At 40.3% G+C, this 18696-nt stretch overlaps 1 protein-coding gene across 5 annotated transcripts in view; it reads right to left on the minus strand.

Moving 5' to 3' along the window:
- Positions 1–18696, minus strand: part of ANO5 (anoctamin 5) — a 65348-nt gene that overhangs the window by 21025 nt on the left and 25627 nt on the right. For 4 of the 5 annotated variants that reach the window (XM_065683402.1, XM_065683400.1, XM_065683401.1 and 1 more), the window contains 6 exons: positions 14716–14829; positions 7312–7380; positions 5520–5804; positions 4909–5022; positions 2589–2704; positions 1296–1430 (listed from right to left, as the gene is read on the minus strand). In XM_065683402.1, coding sequence (XP_065539474.1) covers positions 1296–1430; positions 2589–2704; positions 4909–5022; positions 5520–5804; positions 7312–7380; positions 14716–14829 — 833 coding nt within the window. Of the gene's footprint in view, positions 1–1295; positions 1431–2588; positions 2705–4908; positions 5023–5519; positions 5805–7311; positions 7381–14715; positions 14830–15956; positions 15999–18696 lie in introns of all 5 variants that reach the window. The other variant, XM_065683403.1, reaches the window with a different exon arrangement.

The following is an 18696-nucleotide window of genomic DNA, read 5'->3' on the forward strand; positions in this document are numbered from 1 at the left end:
AGAATTCTTAACCTAGCTATAATGCAAGTCTGAAAATGCCATAATTCAATAGAATGGATGAGAATTTGAATATGTTAACTCATCTTTTATGATGAGAACTCAAAAACTTCTTGATGCTTTCTTATAAAAACCAATAAGCAATAAAATGTCAACCTTCTTTTCTTCTCGCCACCCATCCAACCCCCAAATCCCTGACAGCAATAAATCTTGGGACCCCTGAAGAAACAAATAAAATGCTTATTTAAATAAGCAGCAAACTCTGACTCCTGAGATAGGGGATCACTCGTTGAGGGGAGAACGCTGCTGAACTGTCCTGTAATCATGCTTTTGGGAGTTCGTACAAATCATGACTTAACACAAGAAGGTCAACAGACTACTGTCCTGGGCTCAACAGTAGCAGTCATTTTTTCTCCTTCTTAGTAGCTGGTGCAGTGCTGTGTTTTTGACTTTCAGCCTCGGAACAACGCTGATGACACAAATGTGTTTTAGTTGTTGCTCAGTAATGTTTACTCTGACCAAGGACTTTGAGTCTCATGCTCTGCCAGGGAGGAGGGAAAGCCGGGAGGAAGCAGACACAGGACACCTGACCCAAACTAGCCAAAGATGTATTCCATACCACAGCACATCATGCCCACTATATAAACTGGAGGCAGTTATCCAGAAGTGCGAGATCACTGCTCAGGTCAGGCTGGGTATTGGTCGCTGGGTGGCGAGCGGTTGTATTCTCTTTGCTTGTTATTTCCCTTATTATTATCATTGGTGGTAGCAGTAGTGGTTTGTGTTATACCTTAGTTACTGGACTGTTCTTATCTCAACCCATGGGAGTTACATTCTTTCGATTCTCCTTCTTATCCCTCTGGGAGCAGGGGGGAGGAAAAGTGGGGAGTGAGTGAGCAGCTGTGTGGCTGACTGGGCTTAAACCACAACAACTACTCTGCAAGACAGATTAAAATAGAAAAGCTTAAGGCAGCAATAAACACTTGATACAATTCTGAGAGATGTCAGTGCTACTTTTAGGACTTTACTGCAGATACCCTGATATTAAAAAAAAAACTATAGCCAAATGGCAATAAAAATACTGCTTTTCACCTACAAGTGGAAATCTGAATCTTACTAAATAATAGCCACAAGCTCTGCTTTAGCTGTCCACCACCATTTCACTGAATAAGAGAGCTGAAGAACAAACCTGTTTGCTCTGACAAGCTTTAAAATTACTGCATGTTATTTTGCAAGAGCAACTCTTTCATACCGCTTTGGCCATCATGAGCCCAGGAGATTTTCAACATTACACTCACCTGCTCATATTTTCATCCATCGTAAATAAGCCATAGAGAAAACAGATCAAGCCAACAACTGCTGCAAGGAATAACATCTCTGTGTAAAATCCTAGCCAGGCAAAATAGATTCCAATCTTCTCACCATAATACTTCCTGAATACAAAAAAAAGCTCACAATTAACATGAATACAAAGCAAAGTTTTAAAATGCTATAGAGAAAATTGGCCAGAGTCAAAATGAAACACTTGGCAAAGTTATCATTGAACAGAAGAGTCAATGCTTTCATGCACACTGGAAAGAGGAGATCTGAAGCTAGCAGAAGTTATGCAAGCTGAATGAACAAAATACATGGCCTCTTTTTTTCCCTCCTTTCTCCTTCCCGCAGGATAATGTAAATAAAATTTTTTTATTTTCTAAGGAGTTATACCAATGAAAGTGAGTACAACAGCTCTGATCATATGGTTAAAATGAATGAGTAATTCACAGAAATACAACTAGCTGTGTTATGAATGGGGCAACTGTAAACTGTTTATATGAGCTGAATCAAAGTGATCTTGGACTAGTTTCAATCTGGGTTTAGTGCTTAGTTCAGAGTCAAGCTTCAGAAATTATTTTATCAGTGCTTTTTCAAGTCTCTGTTAAAATTTCTAATCAATCCTTAAAAATTATGGCAAATAAAGATTATAAAACACAAGGTATTCTACATATATCCAGTAACTAAAAGGGGCCTACAAGAAAGCTGGAGAGGGGCTTTTGACAAGGGCCTGTAGAGACAGGACAAGGCAGAATGGCTTTAACCTGACAGAGGGGAAACTAAGATGAGATCTTGGGAAGTTCTTCCCTGTGAGGCTGCTGAATCACAGGCACAGGTTACCCAGGGAAGCTGTGGCATCCCTGGAAATGTTTAAGGCCAGGCTGGATGGGGCTTGGAGCAACCTGGTCTAGTGGAAGGTGTCCCTACCCATGGCAGGGGCTTGGAACTGGATGAGCTTTAAGGTCCCTTCCAACCCAAACCATATTAGGATTCTATGGTAAGTGTTCCCCTACACAGCTGAAGTACCTGTAATATACCTGACCCCAGGAGCACTGGCTAGATTCAAAGATACTTCATTTGAGATAAAGCATTTTTCCAGTCATTAGTAAAAACCTGTGTTGTATCCTCCAAGGGCCTAGTGCCCATTTAAGTACGTAATTCTCACCAGATCTTAAAAAGCAGTAAAGAGGTCTCAGCGGGATCCAGGTACAAATGAATACATGTTCATATTACAGTGAAAACCAAGTCAATATAATAAAACATGGACAGTATTTTACCTGATGAGGTCCAAAGGCTGTTCTTTGTAGAACCGCAAGAAACGGGCCCACTCCATGTACAGTGTGTACCTCTCATTGTCACAGTTTGGATCATTTGCCTTCTTCCAGTACTGGCACTGCGAGCAAATCAAGAGTAAAGGCAAAATACCTCACTGACAGACTCAAAGACTACATTGAAAGAAACAAGTGTTAATGATGATGCAGCCCTCTTAGGACTACACACATTAAACTCATCTGAAATTCAAACTTAGCACTCTACTTCACTTGCAGTAGAATCATTCTTATACATGTTTTAAGATAATACATATTTACAAAGAACATCTATCAGTCTTAGTACATTTATCTGGAGAAGAAAGGCTCTGGGGAGACCTTGGACCAGATTTTCAGTACCTTAAAGGGGGTCTACAAGAAATCTGGAGACGGAATTTTGACGAGGGCCCGCAGGGACAGGACAAGGAGGAATGGCTTTAAACTCAGAGGGGAGATTGAGATAAGATATTGGGAAAAAGTTCTTCCCTGTGAGGGTGCTGAGGCGCTGGCATAGGTTGTCCAGAAAAGCTGTGGCTGCACCATTCCTGGCAGTGTTCAAGGCCAGGCTGGACAGGCCTTGGAGCAACCTGGTCTAGTGGAAGGTGTCCCTGCCTGTGACAGGGATTTGGAACTGGATGAGCTTTAAGGTCCCTTCCAACCCAAACCACTCTATGGTGCTATGATCACATCAGCCTGGACTGTAACCACCTCATGTTACACTACACCAGTGTTGTCTTGGTACAACACACTCATTTGCACTGGTAGATTACTGCAATTAATCATTTGGTTTTTTACACTGGCATAGCATACACATATGTCAAAGTTCTAGCATCCCTAAAGCAGAAAAATCACTGTTTTACTCAACTTGATTGAAAATAGTGCAAATTTACAACCTGTTCTCTGTACTTTAGTCTCACTTTAAATGGCACAGCCAAAAACATTTCACTGGGAGGCAGAAACTAGGGAATAGAAATTAAAACGCTGTCTCCACCCACAGTAGTATCGTGTCCGTGCTGTAGCTCTAAGGCAAGGACATGCAAACTGCAATTCTGACACTAACTGCAGTGGTGTTCATCACTATCATCCATCCATGTGTAAAGTACTAAATGAGATGTGGAGCTTCATCAGTTTCCTAGAAATTAAATAGCACAAAATAACCAGTGTCTGACAGCTCTTGCAATTTTATGTTGTGCTATACAACTCTGCCTTCAGAAATATTTGGCTATGTCGAATACTGGATTTGTGATCTTGGCTTTCCTCTTTTTCTGCGTGTCTCTAAATCACAAAGAGAAGCATGAAAATTGGTTTCTAAGTAGAAATCAAGAACTTTAAACACCCTAAAGCTCACATTTAAAAAATATTTTAAAAGTTAAATAGCTATCTAGTTGTCTTAGGGGATTTTTTCTCATATGATTTCTTAGCATTGAAGGTTGGCTGTACTTGTAAAGAAGAGATCCTTGTACAACTGCTTTTTATAATTTGTGGCTTTTGGAGTGCAAGAGTATAAAGTACTTCCCAGCCTAAACTATTCTTCTACAGTGTAGACTCTCATCAGCTAAACTTTCTGCCAGAAAACCTACAATATTCCATCCATTCATCCATTGCTTTTCATATTCTAAAGGAGGAAAAAATATTTAGAAACATTTAAAAGCATAAATCCACATAAAGTACTTAAAAGTATCTTGTGTCAGAATTTAGAGATATAAATAAGCAACTTAAGTTCCCTAAAGCATTTTGACAAATCTGAACTTAAAACCAAGGAGAATTTAAGATTTAATCAACACAACATTTTGAAAGAAGAAAAAGAAATTGAAAAGACTCCTAACATAGACTACAGCAGCCCATATCTGTCGTGACTTTTCCAAGGGATTTCAGGGCTAAATCCACGCGTCCCTACAGCAAAACTAAACACCAACCTGCACTAGTGTGCAACTCCAGTGTGTGCTTGTATCTACAACAGATAGCCATTCCTTGTGGTAATTTTTCTAATGTACTATTTAATCATCTGTAGCATAGATGCCACAGGAATATAGTACAGAATAAGTGTCTCAAATTATGTGACTGACACATGAGTATATACTAGAAACTCATCCATAGGAAGAAACATTGCAAGCACATGAAAGGCTAATAGTAGGGCTGGCAGATAGGACTTGTGTGTTAGGAAACAGAATTAATTACAGGGACAAATGAAAGGTACATTTTCATTTTTGCTGGAAAAAGCAAATGTCACTGTAGGTGAAAGTAAAAACACTGGGAAATGCTCAAGGAAGCAGAAAGCTGTAATACTTACATCATGAAGAGGATACGCAGCTGAGTAGGTGCCATTGTTTAGTAGTCTCTTAATTCCAAATTTCTTCTTGCCTTCTTCTGTTCCATATGGGCAACGTGTAAGGATGTAATTCACCTTAGATTCAAACACAAGTATTTCAGACCTTTCCTGCTTTAAGGCCATATAAAAGAAACCTGTAATGGTTGTGCACTCTCTATAACCTGCAGGAACAACATACAAAGGTAAGAAGTGTTTCTTGAGAAGGCCCTACCCCATACAAGACCACTGAGGGCACACTTGCCTTGCAGGTATCTACAAGATCCATTCCAACAAATACTATTCCCAATTTCTACGATGCACAGGCACCAAGGCTTCCTCATATTTATCCACGGATATCCAGTTTATATACTCTTTCCTAGGTTGCCCCATCCCTGGCAGTATTCAAGGCCAGGTTGGACAAGGCTTGAAGCAACCTGGTCTAGTGGAAGGTGTCCCTGCCCATGGCAGGGGGCTGGAACTGTACGAGGTTTTAAGGTCCCTTTCCAACCCAAACCCGTCTGGGATACTATGAATACTGCAACAGGACCATGCAAATCTAAATGTAAACAGAAATAAGCAAATCCTATACGTACTATTCTGTTTCTCATGGATGGCGAAAAAAAAGTGTTCTCGTCGTTAATGAGGTACAGCTCCTGCTTATCCTTGCTGAATGGTGCTGTGAAATAATCCGGTTCAGGGTGCATCACCTTCTCAGGAAGCCTGAGTGGTGCAAGCATGCAGTCCAGAGGATTCTCCACCATTGAGGGAATGTCATTTTCCTTGATGGGAACTTTGATGTTCAGCACTTCTGCATATGTGATCAGAACCTCCCACGGGGCATGGATCTTCACAAAATAAATCTTGCCATCTTCAGATTCCTGCCCCAGGGAAGTTAAATCAGACATCTGACTAAACTGGGTTTATTGCAAGATTCAGGAGAACAGTTGTTACACAAAATTTATTGCCTTTTACATATTTTTGAGAGCTCTAAAAAAATGGGGGCGAGGGGGAAAGGGAAAATTGGGACTGTTTTGATAAATATTTAACTGATAAGTTTATCTGAGTGATTATTTGTTCATAAAGATAATCCTTGCATTACTAAAAGCACACAAAGGCTTTTCAAACTACACTAATCTTGTACACTGAGGCCTGCAAATTCTGATCCCACTTGGAGTGCATTGGAAATGCAGAGATTTGCTGTGCAGGGCATCCCATGCATCCAGCAGTGAGAGAGGTCCTCTCTCCTGGAGGGCCAGTTGCCATACACTGGAGCAGAACACACAAAACCCTTTGCCAAAAGGGGTTACCAACCAGAGCTAAGATCTATTACAGCCTCACACTATAAAGGAAGAATTTTACCACAGGCCTCACCCAACAGTGTATTATTAGTACTACTAGTGTTATGCTGTGTACACAGAAGAAAATGGCAATCAGAAGGTATTCTGCAATGTTGCTCAATGAATCCCAACCTACACATGTTGGAGTCCAACCTTCATCAAGGGATATTTGCACCACTCAGTCAGGCAGCCTAAAAGGTGTGCTGCTTGATGTCAGCATCCTGGGTTCTCCAGGTATTAAACAAACTAGTAACACCAATAAAACGCGCTCAAGTTGTTACACTGGGGTCCTTCCTCATAATTATAACATCCAGTGGGCACACAGTAATTCCTTTTCTGACCTCCAAACATGTTGTTACGTGGGATTAGATCTAGCTGTGAGCACACTTCCTATTTACATAGGTTTAAATTAAGTCACAGCTAGTTTGCAACTGCTTTCTTTTTGTTATGAAACCAAAAGCCATCACTTCCTCATGAATTGATAGGAACAGTTCAAATAAACACATGAATTCACCTAAATTAGTCACATTTAACTGAAATCCATTAGAATACTTTACAGTAAGTATTTGTAACAAGTAAAGAGCCGACAACAAATCTGAGGGGGGCTTTTGACAAGGGCCTGTAGGGACAGAACAAGGGGAATGGCTTTAACTTGACAGAGGGGAGACTGAGATGAGCTCATAGGCAGAAGTTCTTCCCTGTGAGGGTGGTGAGGCACTGGCACAGGTTGTCCAGAGAAGCTGTGGCTGCCCCATCCTTGGCAGTGTTCAAGGCCAGGTTGGACAGGGCTTGGAGCAACCTGGTCTAGTGGAAGGTGTCCCTGACTGTGGCAGGGGGTTGGAACTGGATGAGTTTTAAGGTCCCTTCCAACCAAAACCAGTCTGGGATTCTATGATATTTGGATGCAAATATAGGCAGCATTAGCATTAAGGATTCTTGATTATTTTTCTCAAAGAAAGAAAGTGGTTTATGTTCATTACAAATTTGCAGGTCTATTTCCTTGGTCCTAATTTCACATCTCCACACATACACTTTTTTTTTTCTTTACCTTCTTGTCTTCTGTTTCTAATTCCAGACCAGCCTTTTGCAGATTGCTCTCAAATTCTTTTCTTCTTTCCTGAAGAGAAATAAACACACTTTATTAAATGATGAAGTTAGCAGCTAACTGATCACTTATCAGTAACCCCACCGAGTTTCACTCCTAACTGACAAGCCCTTAATGCTATGTAACCTTTGTAAAGGAAAGCAGACCAACATACAAAACCCATCTGATGCATACAGGGCCACTTCTGACCCAAGGCCAAACTAGTGATTGCACCATATCAGGAACTGCATTGACTAGCAAAAGAAACCAGCTTGTTAGGAATAGGCTCATAAACTGCAATCTTATTAACCAGAGAAGTAAATGAAGTCATGGTCTTGAGCATTTCTAATTCTTTGGGAGGGTGGTGTCGTGTTATTGCTCAAGTTTAGCTCTATTTCGAAGACAATGTTAAAACTAGATGAAAAGAAAAACTCTAGAAGCACATGGAAGGCTGATCCTTTACAAGGCCATCTATTTACCAGTTTAATAACCAGTCATGCCTGATACAGATGTTCAGATACAGATTACAGACAATTCAGAGTGCTCCACAAACAACATAACTGCGGAACTAGATAAGACTAACAAAACATCACGTGTAAGCTTACGTATGCTTAGCTTGCATAAAGGCATCATAGAGTTCAGGGAGAGATAAATAAACCTGCCCATGGCAGAGCATGATGGCTGTGGGACCTCTGCCAGTCTGAGACTCTTCTTGAACTCTGCATATTGCCAGTAATTCCAAGGTGGTGTTTTTACCTAAGAACATTTGCTTCTCCCCCTTCCCTATAGAACTGTTGCTCCTCTTGGGAGACTGAATTAATTTCCTTTTAATTCTATAAAATTTGCTGAAGAGCTGCCAGAATAACGACAAGCTATGCTAACTATTGAGCCCCAGCCCCTCTAGAATGCACTAGCTAACTCCCAATTTCTTTCTAGCTAAAACTTGCAATGCTGTGTGATGTTTTCTTCATTGAAAGGCCTTAAATGACATTTTTCAAACACACTTCAAAAACCACAAACTACCATGCATTTCAGTCAATTTCCTGTGTGTCCGTGAGGAGCAAGCTGCCCTATTTGCATGAACTGCTCAGATAAATTAATATGGACTGAAGAACAGCTTTAAGGGACCTCAAATCTGTCTCAAGATGCATTGATGTGTTTTCTTGTGTTCGTGGCCTCACATTTTTACCTGTCACATGTAATTTTGCAAAATATTACCAGATATTAAACACTGACCTAGATAAATTTGCAAATATAATACCTGAGTTCTAGCACATGCTGGGAGCAAATGCAATTCCATTCACTATTTTTTAATATATCCCCAAAAGCCTGCCTGCACCTATGTATACACCACACCAGAGAACACATTTGCTGACATGCTGATCTAATAGAGAACAATATAGCCAAAACTATGTGACTTATGATTCCATTTGACAGGGAATATATACGGGCTGACATTCAAGCCTGGTACCCAAAACTCCGTGCTATTCTGGATTACATTTTCTCCAATCAGAGCATGCTGTCATGCGTTCTTTCCACAGCAAATACTGGAGGAAAGCCAAGAGACCCATCTCAGGGGGTTCTCAGCCCCTGGAGACCATAGCCAGCTCCTCCTTCAGCTCGGAAGCTGAACCACAGGCAGAGCCCAAGGGCCAGGCCCCATCTTACTTTTCCTTATTAGACACTTAGTGTGATAAATCACAGCTCTCTTAATATAAATGATGCTCTTTTACCAACTTGCTCTCTTACAATAAGCCACCTTCTCTGAAACCTCTGTTAATGTACTGGTCTTTCCAGTTCCATCCAGAACCATCCAGTTCTTTCCAGAACTGTCTTTAAAAGGAAATCAATCTGCTGCAAAAAAAAACCCTGATGCTCCCCTTTTTCCTGCCAAATACTTAATTTCTTCATATCACCATCAGAGGCTTAAAATGTCTCTGAATGGGAGAGACATCAATTTGATAGATGGACCACTCGGTGGATAAAGAACTGACTGGATGGCCGCATGCAAAGAGTTGTGGTCAATGGCTCAGCGTCTGGATGGAGACCAGTAACGAGTGGTGTCCCTCAGGAACTGGTACTGGGACCAGTCTTGCTCGACATCTTTGTCGGTGACATGGACAGTGGGACTGAGTGCGCCCTCAGCAAGTTTGCTGATGACACCAAGCTGTGTGGTTCGGTTGATATGCTGGAGGGAAGGGATGCCATCCAGAGGGACCTTGACACACTTGTGAGGTGGGCTGATGCCAACCTTATGAAGTTCAACCATGACAAGTGCAAGGTCCTACACCTGGGTTGGAGCAATCCCAGGCACAGCTGCAGGTTGGGCAAAGAAGAGATTCAGAGCAGCCCTGCAGAGAAGGACTTGGAGGTGCTGGCTGATGAGAAAATGAACATGAGCTGGCTGCAGTGTGCACTTGCAGCCCAGAAAGCCAACTGTATCCTGGGCTGCATCAAAAGGAGCGTGACCAGCAGGTCAAAGGTGATCCTGCCCCTCTACTCTGCTCTTCGGAGACCTCACTTGGAGTACTGTGTGCAGTTCTGGTGTCCTCAACATAAAGAGGACATGGAACTGTTGGAACAAGTCCAGAGGAAGGCCATGAGTTTGATCAGGGGACTGGAGCACTTCCCGTATGAAGACAGGCTGAGGAAGTTGGGGCTGTTCAGCCTGGAGAAGAGAAGGCTGCGTGGAGACTTCATAGCAGCCTTCCAGTATCTGAATGGGACTATAGGGATGCTGGGGAGGGACTCTTCATCAGGGACTGTAGTGATACAACAAGGAGTAACGGGTTAAAACTTAAAACAGGGGAAGTTCAGATTGGATATAAGGAAGAAGTTCTTTACTGTAAGGGTGGTGAGGCACTGGAATGGGTTGCCCAGGGAAGCTGTGAATGCTCCACCTCTGGTGATGTTCAAGGCCAGGTTGAACGAAGCCTTGGGTGAGATGGTTTAGTCTGAGGTGTCCCTGCCCACGGCAGTGGGGTTGGAACTAGATGCTCTTAAGGTCCTTTCCAACCCTAACTATTCTATGATTCTATGATTCTAAAGTGGACAAAATATCCACTTGGACCTGTGCTGTTTTAATATGCATGTATAAGAATTTTAAGCTTACTGTCCCAAACCCAAAAAGCTAGACCTGGCGCATCTATTTGTGACACTACTATAGACACCATTGTGCAGTCACAGAGGAAACAGAAACAACTTAATTAAATCATGTTATTAGCCCAGTAACAGTGGGCTAATAACTCACACCTTGTTTAAATACATTCCTTAAACCTCTCCAAAGCATCTGTAAAATACTGAAACCACATCTCCTGAGAGTTCTGTGACCTATATCGAAGAGAGGCTGATAGATCATTCACCTCTCCCAACACCACCGTGGATATCCCACATACTCATACCGAGTAACTTTACCATCTAATGCATGCTTTGCTGTAATGAGCCATCCTGGTAAGATTAAGAAAGCCAGATCCAAAGTCCAGCAGCACTCTCATGCTCCATGCAGATGCAACTCTGCATGATTAGGTACCAAAGGAAGATTCACAACTGTTATAAACCTGCTTCTTGATAACAATGCTGTTACTGCTAGCAACAACAATCAATAAACAGAATAATAAAATAATTTTAAAGATTATGACGTACTATTCCTTAATCAAAGTCCTTTTCCTCCCTAGGCAGGGAGCACCAAGTTTACAAAAGTCTCAGGATGCTGGGGCTGATTCTAACTGCAGTCACATGTAGGATATTGGGAAACAAACACAGCTTTCAGGAACAATCCCAGGCTGCTATAACATGCACGAGAACCCTGCCCCTGGCTGTGCCCTGAGTAAACCCAATCCACTCCACAAGACTAGCACAGAGGGGCTCAGGTTTAGCTCAGGCTGCCCACCAGCCACCAGGCAAGAACATTTTGAGAGAGATGGAGACTGTTAGGAAAGTCCCCTTGTCTCATAGCTTGAGAGGGTGCTCTGCATGCCCTCTAAAGCTTGGGAGATGCCAAACATGATCATTAAAGCAGCACAGAGAGGTACTTGCTTTGGACCAAGCCCAGTTTTCATCTGCTCCTGCAGACCTGGGAACACAGCCTTTTTACTGCCCCTGGCTCCCTAAGTAAGATAGTACACAGCTATCTTATGGCTGTTAAGAAAGCAGATTTTTCTGTCTAAGGTGATGACAACTGGGAGGAGACTAGATAAAATGTCTTTCTGTATCCCCAAGCCCCACTGGGGCTAGACTTAGCTTCCAGTTAACATCAGAACAAGTCACTTTGCACAGACTTCCCAGAGTCCTAATCAGAGAATCATAGAATAGCCCCAAACTTCCTGACATGGACAGAAATACCTTCCACCTAATGCTATGGATTTTCTTGTGAAGAAATACACTTATGGACAAAAAAAAAAAATCATGTCCTGGTAATACATAAATAATTTGTTAGATATTTTTTAAAGCTGTATTTATTTTTCCATCATATGCAGGCGAAATATTCCACTCATCTGCTGGAGGCTCTGAGGAAAAATACCAAGTATTGTCTCACAACGTCCTCCTAATTTTTTCTTACAGAGACTCTGTGGTTAGGATTTAGTCATGTAGCTTACATAAGGCAGGCTCAAAACAGTTTAAGCTGGAAAGTTTCTGGGAAATATCAATTAAGTTAACGCATCTGTTGTGCATGTAGCTAAGGGAGAAGATGAACATGCTGCCTCTTACATCTTATGTTGAAACACAAAGAATTTATTCATCTTTTCCTTAGAAAGGCAAAATAAAGCTGTTTTCTTTAGACAAGGAAACAAAACCCCTTGTCAAAAATGTTCATAGAAAGAGAAATAATATTTCTATTCTTAGCTGTTCCATTTTGCTGTGTCATTGTACTACAGTAAAAGAAGACACATTCTTCCCTGCAATGACTGTGCAATAGCAAGTACAGTATTGTCAGACAAATTCCAAAGGCTGCAGAGCATTAATATTTAAATTATATTCCCATAAAGACAATGGCATAGTATTCCCACACTAAGAAGTCCGAGCTAAGTTATGGGCATATTCATTGTGCAAAGGTCTATGCTGGACAGAAATATGGACTTCATTTTCTTAGCAGATTCCCCAGGAACTGTGTAAAAAGTGGTGCGCTGTAACACTGCTATCTTCATGTCTGTTGGTTCTGTGACCACAGAGCTAGCTTACAGTGCCACACACCAAACACCTTCTTCCCCATGGAGCCACAAACTCTTCAGTGAGTAACAGACATACAGAATTAAAATTCGCAACACTTGATGCAGACATTCTAGCCTTTTACAAGACAGATATTTCTTCCTACCTAAGTGTATTTTTACCTCAAAGAGGAACTCCAATATTGGCTACTAACTCTTGGGTTCTTTCCTGCGTGAATTCTTCAGTCAATAATGACTCACATTTATATGGCCTCTGGTCTGGCAAAAATTTCTGCTACCCCCTAATGACCCTTAAAGCAATGAGAGGAAATTGCTGCACACAATATGAGCAAGTGACTGGACTGAGCATCTGGCTCTTTTTCCTTCCCACTTGAAACATTACCTAAATAGTCTCCATTTCTCCCCTCCTGCTATGTGAATATGACTAATGGAAAAGTTTATTTTAAGAGTTGCTTTCACATATTTTGTATGGGTATCTTTCTTCTCTCTACACTTGAGTCGTCTCATTCCCCTTCTTTTTTAAATGCATTTTGCTTTATGGGAGAAAAAACAATTTAGCTAGGATTACACTTGAACAGAGTCAGTGTGCGTTTGGAAAAATATGTCTTTATATAAACCTACTGTGCTGTAGCTAGAATGTTCTCCCTGTTCTCCCAGACAAGTCCCCTGCACATTGATAGATGAGCAAAACTGTGGGATGCTTAAACTGGGAAAAGCACCACAGAGGATGACAGACTGTCACTTTTTTAAGGTAAAAAAAGTAAGATGCAGGGGTGTTCTACACTGGATCACTGGCTGCCCCACCCTTGGCAGTGTTCAAAGCCAGGCTAGACAGGGCTTGGAGCAACCTGCTCTAGTGGAAGGTGTCCCTGCCCATGGCAGGGGGTTGGAACTGGGTAAGCTTTAAGGTCCCTTTCAACCCAAACTGTTCTGTGATTCTATGATTCTCTGATATCTGGATGCAAATACAGACAGCATCAGTCCTTAATGAAAGTAGTATTTCCTTCATAAAGGAATGAAACCAGTAAGCAGCCTAATCTCATGTTTTTTGTTCAAAGGAAATGATAGTTCTTTTATTATGAAAAATTTCACTACGACAAGATATAGATAAGAAATATTCCTTACTTCATAGACCTGTAGTTTTGATCATGATTTTGTCATATGCCTTGGTATTAGTTATATTCAGATATTTTTATCTTTCAGAATAATAAGATTACATGAGACTTAAGGGTTTTTTTGTCCCATTTACTCCCCCTTTTTTATTTTTTTTTTAATGATAAAACTTTAGAGAAATCTCTTGAAGAGACCAGTTTGTAAATGTAACCTTGTCCTGACTGCATCGAAAAGCACTGGATGTTTTAGATAGCTTGAATTTACATGTTAGTCCAGTTAGACCTCAAAAGTTGGTGTGAACAAGCAACAAATCTCTCATTTACTGAGTCTGCTGGACCTACTGAGTGTTGTTGAAAAGCCCAGGGATAATCATCAACTGGCAGGTTAGAGAAAGCTTGTACTTCGTGCTCTGTTACATAGGAAGTTTCTTATCAAAGCCACTTTATAGACTCCTCTAGGTGAATGAATACACATATGTAGACAGCAAGTCAAGCACAGAGAAAAGCTTCAAGATGAGCCGCTATGTTTGTTTTTTATATATATATATATAACATATATATATTTATATATATTCAGAATATATATTAAAAAATAAAAACAAATCTTAAAAGGAAAACTGCTTTAATTCTTGGATCTAGGAATTTATTTCTGCTCTAACTGAAGTCAAAGGATGGGTGGAAAAAAGTTATTGTTGAATTTCATTTGGATAATGCTTTGCTTATTTAGAAGAAACCAGGTTTAACAGTGTCCACAGGTATTTCACCAAAGCCGCACCTAACTCTTAAGACTGTAAAATAGAGAAAGCAAAATAGTTTGTATTACTTTGCACTGACTGTATAATATATTGCCCAGCCTAATAATGGAGAGTGATCAGTTCTGTAAATGAAGCCCCAGAAATGGGTAAAATTGGGTCCTGACACACAACAGGAAATTACACAGGAATTTCAGCATGTGAAATGGCTTTTCACACAACTATAAGATTTTTAGCTAAATCCTATTCCAGCTGAGTGTAATCATCTGAAAGGCTTAGCAATTGATATTCAGGTTATAACAGATGAGAATTAAAAGAACATCAAAAAGAGATACTTACCAACTTTTTTTCCCATTCCTTATTAAGATCATCCACATAGGAGAGAACAAAATCAATTCTCCTGACACCATCCCTGAAGAAAATGGAATCTTTGCTTTGATGTCTTTTATCAATCTGTAGAAGATACAGGCATCTGATTACAAAAAACAAGCATTGCTGTTGTTCTAAAATATAACAGAAGACGAAGAAATTTCCCCAAATTGCCTTAATTCTTCAGTTCCCTCAGAGCTGAAGATACACGCTTGGGCAAGTTTTAACAAGGGCTTATCCAGTTGTAATTATTTCACCACAGACTGCTTATATCCACAAACACTACATGTAAGCTACTAGTATGCGAAGAATGAACGTATGTTAGTGTAGCCATCCTTGTGAACATTTATTTTCTTTCCATAAATTATCAAGACAAGTGCTATTTTACAGCATGATTACTTTTTCCTGCAGTTAGCCGGAACACCACTCTACACAAAAGCCAGCTAAGGCAGAGTTTATCAACTCAAAGCAGGTAGCAAAAAGTCAATTCCATGCATGTTCTTCTACATCACAAGATCCACCAAATCAACCACCACAGAGAAATATGTCCCAGCAATGACCACATACGAAAACAGCACACAAAATACAGGGGTAACACTTCAAAGCTGAGTATTTACTTTATTGGGAAAAAAAGAAATGAACTTAATAAAAGCTGTCAAAGTAACAGCGCAATTAGTATTTTAATTGATCTATTAAAGATCATGTTTTCATTTATCAGCATGCCAGAATATCATAACATTCATCTCTTTCACCAGTTAAGCTACAGCAACTAATGTTAAGCTGGTAAAAGACTAGTATCTTTCTCTCCTAGGGAAGTTAACATAATATTAGGTAGTATTATTTATTATCCAATCAGTATTCAGCTCTACCAAATTGTTTACAAGACTGAAAGTTCATACAAAGTGCTCTCCATAGAAGCTAATACTCTGGTCTAAATTTAACTCCATGCTAAGGAAGACTGGTGTTGGGTTTTTTAACCACACCCATAAGCAAAAGTGCATTTGTCTAAGACGAGAATAATTCAATGGGTTGTATCTCTGTCTTTTCTCTCTTAAAACATGAAAGGATGCATGTGAAAAAGCCCTGTGAGAAAGCACAGAGTATTTATAATGGTGAACTTTGCTCCCAGTTAACAAAAGGTATCACACAGTGAAGCATGTCATTACTCCAGCCACCCAAGCCACTTGCAGTATCATTCCTCACTGGTTTACCCTGAGACGTCGCTTCAGGAACAGATTATATCTTCTTCCACTCTGTCGGAATAACCAACAAGTAGTTAGCAAGGCTACTGTTCCTCTCCAAGAACCGACCCAACTGCTTTTAAAACGTACCCTCAGTAAAGTTAGCAAGAAATCCAAGTCAGGAAAAGCCTCCAACTAGTAGAAAAACACAAGCACTCACAAACATTATGACTATTAATATCTTTTTTAGTAAGGGCTAAGCTGTGCTGGCATCCTTTTTGGGAATAAACTTGGCTGTTTTAAAGTAGTGACTCCTATAATGCTAATTGCCATCACTGGGATACTTAAATTAAAAAAAAAAAAAAAAAAACAACAAAAAAACCCCAACAAACCCAAACCCAACAAAGTTTCTTTGTATGTAATGCAAAGGTAACAAAACAAGAACTACCTAATGAATAGTGCATGTATGTTTCTGTAACACTTGTATTAGGTTTGACCCAGTAGGTCAGAAACTGATGAACGGCAATCGTGTAATTCCAGAACTGCCAAAATTACAAGTAATTTTATCTACATGCATTTATTTTCAAATAGGAACAAATTTAGTAACAACAACAACAACAATAATAACAGACAATAGACAATAACAGTAACACCAATAATAATCCCTACTGTTCCACATTCTTGTACAACTTTAAGCATCTTCATGAGACACCATGGTAACTGCTGAAACCAGTTGTAGCCTAGTCAGTCCATCCATGCAATATGGAAAATACCTCTAATTTCTGAAGCTATTCTAGCCTTTGGGCAGCTCAAAACACTGTGATGCAAATCAAAGTAACACAAAAATGCTAAAAGATTATTTCCTGAATGTGCCGCAATCCTCTTTGGCAATTCTGCTGGGGTTTTTTTTGGTCATTTTCCTTCTTGAGATATATTTACAGCAGGTCAATCAGACTATTTTTTAAGACTGACATCAGACAGCTAGCTTAAAATGCTTTTGCTTCTATAAGCAGCAGAGAATCATGCAAGACTAAGAGGCTCATAAAAATCATGAAATCCAGTCAAGGAAATGAAACAGCATTTTTCTATTCTATTTTGTCTTTACAGTTGGTGGTTTTTTTTAAACATAGTTGTGCCTACAAGCAAACTGCAACTGTTTAGGTGTTAATCTAATCAAATTAACATAGCTTTGACAGTACTGTAATTATCCAGCATTACAACAGGTAAACCCCAAAGTGCCTTCTAGCAATTTACAATGTTGGGAATTGGCCTAAAACCAGAGCACCCCAACCACTAACTTAAAAAGACAGAGATTGTGTGAGCACAGACACTGTCCCAGTGTACTAATAAAAGTCATATACACAAAGAAAAAATAAATCAATAAATAATACCTACTTCAGAAAAGCTCCTGTCAAAGGAGTGTCCCAATTTCTTTGGGTAGAACAGCTGTAATTAGATTATTCCATCCAACTGCAGTAATAATTTATCTTTAGTGCCATCAAATTTTGCTCATTTCCTAAGATGTATCAGAATCCCGCTCAGTCATTAAAGGACTATCAGTTTAAGAAAATGCTGTAGTCATCTCTGGATCTACTTTCAGAAGGGGAATACTCATCACTTCTCTCCTTCTGTACATCAGATATTCATCATGGATAGAGACAAGCCTACTTACTAAACCCATAAAGTACTCCTTTCCATTTTGCTGCATTTGGATTTCACAAGCAGAACAAGATCAGTCTTGCATACTCAGGCACTTCTGTGCATACATGTGCACTTGGAAATTTAAAATATACCCAATTTTAGTAATCTGCATTGGTTGCATGAGTGAATCATAAAAGATTATGGATTGGCACATCTCAGGGGAGGTTTAGACTGGATATTAGGAACAATTTCTTCACAGAGAGGGTGTTCGGGCATTGGAACAGGCTACCCAGGGCAGTGGCGGAGTCACTGTCCCTGGAAGTGTTCACAAACTGTGTCGATGAGGCCATCAGTGACATGGCTTAGTGGTGGCCTTGGCAGTACTGGGGGAAGGAATGGTTAGACTTGATGATCTTAAAGGTCTTTTCCAAACTGGTTGATTCTGTGATCTTGTTTCTTAACAGCTCTTTCCAGAACTGTATTTAAATTTATTGATCTTAAACAGCCTGCAGTTATTAAAGGAACATCAGAGCAGATATTCTGTGGTGTGCACCTTCTGGAACACAAGTAACCAAATTAAAACATCCCAGCACAGCAAAGACAGCAATTGGAAGATTCTGAAAAACTGAATAATACCCAATGAGGATTACAGAAGAGATGGAGCCCCAAGGCATGTGGTGAAAACTCAAGAGGCAACAGCCACAAGTTGCAACAAGGCAAATTCCTACTGGATGTGAGGGTGTGGTTGAATGGGAACAGGTACAACAGGTTGCCCTGAAAGACCATGTAATCTCTATCCCAGAGATCACACAGCTTGATCAAGCAAAGCCCTGACTGAACAACCTGATCTAGGCTTGAAATCAGCCTTGCCCTGAGTATGAGGTCGGCCAAGGAGACCTCCAGAGGTCCCTTCCAATCCAAGTCACTGTATGGTCTGTGAAATGGTGTTACGGCAAGGGTTCAGCATTTACCAGCACTTCCAGCAAGTTGAATAAATCCATCATCTACAAAGCAAGTTCACAAAAACTACTTGTTCAGAAACAAATACTGCCCTCCTGTTCTCCTGTACTAACTTCCCAATTTTAATACTCTCATTATCTCTAAAAGCACTAAGTGGCTTTGTATGTGG

Source organism: Lathamus discolor, chromosome 6 (genome assembly GCF_037157495.1).
Source record: "Lathamus discolor isolate bLatDis1 chromosome 6, bLatDis1.hap1, whole genome shotgun sequence".
NCBI lineage: Eukaryota > Metazoa > Chordata > Aves > Psittaciformes > Psittacidae > Lathamus > Lathamus discolor.